This window comes from Priapulus caudatus, unplaced genomic scaffold (assembly GCF_000485595.1).
Source record: "Priapulus caudatus unplaced genomic scaffold, Priapulus_caudatus-5.0.1 Scaffold1749, whole genome shotgun sequence".
NCBI classification, from domain to species: Eukaryota; Metazoa; Priapulida; class Priapulimorpha; order Priapulimorphida; family Priapulidae; genus Priapulus; species Priapulus caudatus.
Window position 1 is genome coordinate 22,230 of NW_014578810.1, and position 5,085 is coordinate 27,314.

At 46.9% G+C, this 5,085-nt stretch overlaps 1 protein-coding gene across 1 annotated transcript in view; it reads left to right on the forward strand.

The window, feature by feature from the left end:
• Positions 1-5,085, forward strand: part of LOC106817509 (serrate RNA effector molecule homolog) — a 24,785-nt gene that overhangs the window by 13,932 nt on the left and 5,768 nt on the right. Inside the window, exons 2-6 of the mRNA XM_014822176.1 lie at positions 641-749; positions 985-1,125; positions 1,300-1,422; positions 1,922-2,092; positions 3,421-3,590. Coding sequence (XP_014677662.1) covers positions 664-749; positions 985-1,125; positions 1,300-1,422; positions 1,922-2,092; positions 3,421-3,590 — 691 coding nt within the window. The 5' untranslated portion in view covers positions 641-663. The remainder of the gene's footprint in view (positions 1-640; positions 750-984; positions 1,126-1,299; positions 1,423-1,921; positions 2,093-3,420; positions 3,591-5,085) is intronic.

Genomic DNA, 5,085 nt, shown 5'->3' on the forward strand with positions numbered 1-5,085 from the left:
CAGCTTTTAGGAGCTATAGGCCCTGCAGGCCTACAGCTTTTTCTGCTCAGTGGCAAACACTGCACGGGCCCCCAGCCTAAAAGGCATAAAATAATCAAAAATCTGAAGGGCAAATAGCATTTTAGAGCGTCTAGATTTAAAAATTAAAATTAAAATTAAAATACTAGACCCCCCTTCACACTTCCTACCTACGGCACTCGTGCCGTGCGTCTGCGGCATGCAACATGAACAGCGCATGCTCAACAACTGCTCGGACGAATAGCGCATACGAACAGGTGTTCGATGCTCGGACGAATATCCACGTCGAATAATCAATATAGTATTACTTTAGCCTAGGTGTGTCCACAACTTAGAGACCAAGTTTTTGTTATAGAAACGCTAAATATGTAATCACTCTTACCGTAGAGTCACATCACACTAACTTGACTAAGGCTCAATAAGTCACTTGACATTTGCACCGGTAGCGGTACACATTTCACACACAATCGTCGTTTGCACACTGTACGGTAAATGCGCGGTACCCTCCGAAGACGTTCTTATAGTTATATAGTACTACTTTAGCCTAGGTGTGTCCACAGTTTAGAGACCAAGTTTTTGTTATGGAAATGCTAAATATGTAATAACTCTTTCCATGGCATAGAGTCAGACCACACTACTAGTACTATGGGAGATAGTGATGATGACTACGATCGTCGGCGGCGCGACAAATTCCGTCGAGAGAGAAGTGATTACGGACGTGAAGATCGCAGGTAGGAAACAACAGGAATAAAAAAAAATAATAGGCAGTAAAAGGAACCCATGATCCACACTGAGTAGTAGTAACCTGTTAGGATTAAGCATTTTTGTTTGCTACCCCACAAATGTGTTTTCGCATATGTGATAAACTAGGCTTGGGCCACCTGTGACTTTTTCAAATGTCTTGGTTTAGGTAATTTTCCGCGTATACGTTATGGTTACGGTCATTGTTCAATTTGGTGTGCACAGGGGTCGGGACTGGGCACGCGACAGAGGACCAAGGGACTTCAGTAATCGGGGTGGATATGTGGACAGGAGAAGAGAGAGGTTTAGTCCACCAAGGGGAGACACCAATATCAGTCCACCGCCAAAGCGTATGCGCCGTGACTGGTAAGTTAACACACGGGGTGTGGTCTGTCAAACACACCCGGTTTAATGTGCATAAATTTGCTCGCGCCACAAATTAATGTGTGCAAGTTATGGATTCTCATTTTGACAACAATTGAAACTGGAATGTGCTAAGAGTGGATGGAATTGGATATACCTGCATGGATTTTAATGCAGGGACGATGTAGGCGCCGGGCCAGTGGGAGTGGCCGGCGGAGGCTACTATGAAGGAGGAGGTGGTTACGGAAATTATCAGCACACCTGGAGTGGACAGCCAGAGTACCAACAGCGTCCGCAGAGGTAAAATTCATACCTGAATTTATTGCAATGCAGGCACTTGCTGGATTATAATTCAAGTTTTATATAAATTGAAAAGATTAGTTCTACAAGATTAGAAATGCATAAATAGCACTAATTTGCATTTATATTAGTATGTTGATTTAGCCATCTGAATGATTCATAATTCTGCCTGTAGCATGTAAGTAAATTTACACGTTTCTTATTCCTTAGTTACACATCCTGTAAAGAAATGGGAAATTTTCAAACATGGAACATATCTACTCGCATGTACCGCTGGAAATGAGTTTTTAAAATTTTACAATAAATCGAAGTAAAATGTAAATTTTGTGTAAATTTTATTTAATAATATAAATGTAATTTAAAAAGTTAATTATAATTTGTGCAATTTTGTATAAATTTAAGTGTAAAGTTGTAATTTTGTAAAGTGAGTATACTGTCGTGGAAATAATAATAACAGATTGTAAATTGGTATGTTGAGAACACGCAATTGTTGTTTCAGGGAGATGGGCGATTCGAGCCAGATTCCGCTAATGTCCTTCAAGCAGTTTGTGCTTGCACAGGAGGATGACGTGGACGATGAGATAGCTGTGCAGCGCTACAAGGACTACAAGATAGAGCACAGACGACAACAGCTGTCAGAGTTCTTTGTCGCACACAAGGACGAGGAATGGTACGTCTTGTCGTGATGGTAACGCACCGGATGTCTCGCGCGTAACGGGGGTGTTTGCGTGTATGTATTGCAGGCGATTTCGTATAACCGATCAATTTATTCGTCAACGTTTCTTTATCGGAGTATGTGAAGTGTTGCGTTGCAGAGTAGGAATGAATTTTGCTTACGTTTAGCGAAGATGATGTAAATGAATGTGAGTTCCCATAGCTTTTTACTTAATCAGAGTGGTAGCATTTGTTTCTTATCAATGTCACCTAATAGCAGGTTATGTGGTGAATAATCAAGTTTCCTCCAGCAGGTTTTCAATGAAATGTGACAAAAGTCACTTGGAGCAAATAGCATATAAATATGTATATATATATACGTATGTATTAAGAAATGCCGTCACCGTGAAAATTGATATGCACGGTACATTTGATGTGCCTGCAACGTCGAAGAATTCGTACACAGAGTTGTTTATGCACAGCCGACGCATTGTAGAAAATCAGACCTGTAACCGGAAAATACTACCAAAGTCGGTAAAACCGAAGCCTATATGTATATATTATATCTACAGCGCGAGAGTGCAGGGCTCTTTACTGCCCTTACGTTTATGCATCCATAAAATGCACAGGATCGATATAATTACTACGATGCAATGGTCGAGAAATGGATGATGATGATGATGATGACGATGGTAATATTGAAATAGGATCACACGAACGTGGTTCAGTGTCGTTGGCCGTGGATGAATCAACAGCACGGCCGCGTTTACCCGTGCTGTGTAAGTGAAAATCACTTTTATATACGATGTTCATGTGCGTGTCGTGATTTGTGCGATGTTGCACAGAGGTGGCCAAGAAGACGGCATCCCGATGGAGATCCCCATACAGGTAGTGTTTGTATGCCTCCGGCTATCCAGTTTCCTTCAATGTAACATGTTGGGGATATGGATTTGTTACGGGAGGTTGCATACCAGGGGCTGAAATGGCATGGTGATTGTAGAAGAACTTAAAAGGTCTGTGTTTGGAAGTTTTCAAACACGCTGATGGAAATTTTGATTGTGCTAGTCATTGCCAGTCTTTCAGCACTGCACGTAATCTGCACTCCCGTGTAACAGTGACGAAGATGGGGGAGGGACTCTTTGCGAAACCTTGTTTCTTTCTGTTTCTCGTACGGAAGCAGTTCGCCGTGAACGACTATGCACAAATCGGTTTATTATAGTTATATAAGATATTTGAGCGTGCTCGTTAGTTCGACTCGCACAGACATGCATTATCGTAGGGTAACTGCGGCCGGTAGAGACGGCGCCTCCGGCTAATAGGCTGTCTCGACGATGTGCCATGCAGGTTCAAGGTGAAGTACCACCCGGAGGACTCGACGCGTCGGCAGGAGGAGGTGTTCGCGGGCGTGAGGAACCGGCTGCAGGCGTTCATGTACCTGCTGGAGACAAAGTGGCTGGAAAGCATCATGCTGGACATCGACAAGCCGGACGACATTATCCGCCTGCTCGACGCAGGTGAGCCTCGACCTTTGACCCTTGCCCGACCTTTGACGCTCACCCTGACCCCAGCTTGACCTTGACCATCACCCTGACCCGAGCTCGACCTCGACCCTCACCCTGACCCCAGCTCGACCTTGACCCTCACCCTGACCCCAGCTCGACCTTGACCCCAGCTCGACCTCGACCCTCACCCTGACCCCAGCTTGACCTCGACCATCACCCTGACCTCAGCTCAACCTCGACCCTCACCCCAGAGATGCCAACCACTACGATTTATCCGTATTTTATACGAATTTCTATTCCTTTGCACCACTACGACCAGTTTGTATCAAACTACGAATTTCACTGTGATCGGAAAAAAAAAATTATTTTTAGTCTGTCAGTCTATAATACGCAGGGGAAAAAATACACGGGGCGGCAGGCGATTTCGCCCCCGAAATGCAAAAAAGAGCCCCCGAAAATATGATATCGGGGGCGACCCCAAAAGAAAAAGTCGCCCTGGAAATTGATTGTCCAGGTCGGTCCCGCGCCTTGCCGCTCTCGCTCGGCGTTGCTGCGCTGCGATGCCTAGGCCTCTGCCGTTAGCGGCCGCCTGTTCCACGGCGCGGTAGAATTCATGGTACGGTGTGACTGTCAAGTGTTAAGCATGCATGTGTGTACTACTGTACTGTATTGCATTCAATCAAGCGCGCGCCGCCGCCCGCGCGTATATATGTGTGTGCCTGTGCGCGTGCTTGCGTGTGTGCCTGCGTGCGTGCGTGCCTGTGTGTGCCGATGTGCTTGCGTGTGTGCCTGTGTGTGCATGCGTGCGTGCCTGTGCTTGCGCGTGTGCCTGCGGCCCTGCGCGCGTGCCTGCGCGCGTGCGTGCGTGCCTGTGTGTGCCTGCAGGCATGCTTGCGCCTGTGCCTGCACGTGTGCATGTGTGCGCGTGTGTGTGTGCCTGCGCGTGTGCATGTGTGCGCGAGCGTGTGTACGCGTGCGTGCGTGCCTGCGCGCGTGCGTGCGTGCGTGCGGGTGTGCCTGCGGGTGTGCCTACGTAGACCCGTAGGACCAACGACCCGTAGGATTATAATTTATAGAACGGTAATCCATGGAAAATCCTAATGAAATTCACACGTATAGCTTCCCGATTGTAGCTTTTTCGTCAATTCCCCGAAAGAGTTTTGCTGTCGCTCTCTCATTCATAGTCCAGCAATGCCAACCCTCTACATTTTAGTAGTGATTAGTACCACGCCTAAACAATCGTGCCCCCCCCCTCCCGTACAATCAATGCCACCCCTGCCAGCAGGCACGTCGTACGCAGCGTCGATGGATGTGCACAGCCATACACACGTGCCTCGCGGGCCGCTTTCTCAAATTCCCTGAGCTTCCAGGGCTCTTACGTGGGCCCTGGACCCCAGCCGCAAGAGACTTCGCGTATAAACAATCGATCCTCCTCGCTCGTACAGGCAGACACTCCACTATTTGCGCTAGCCGTAATACAATGTTTCATGTGCGTGGCAGCGTATGT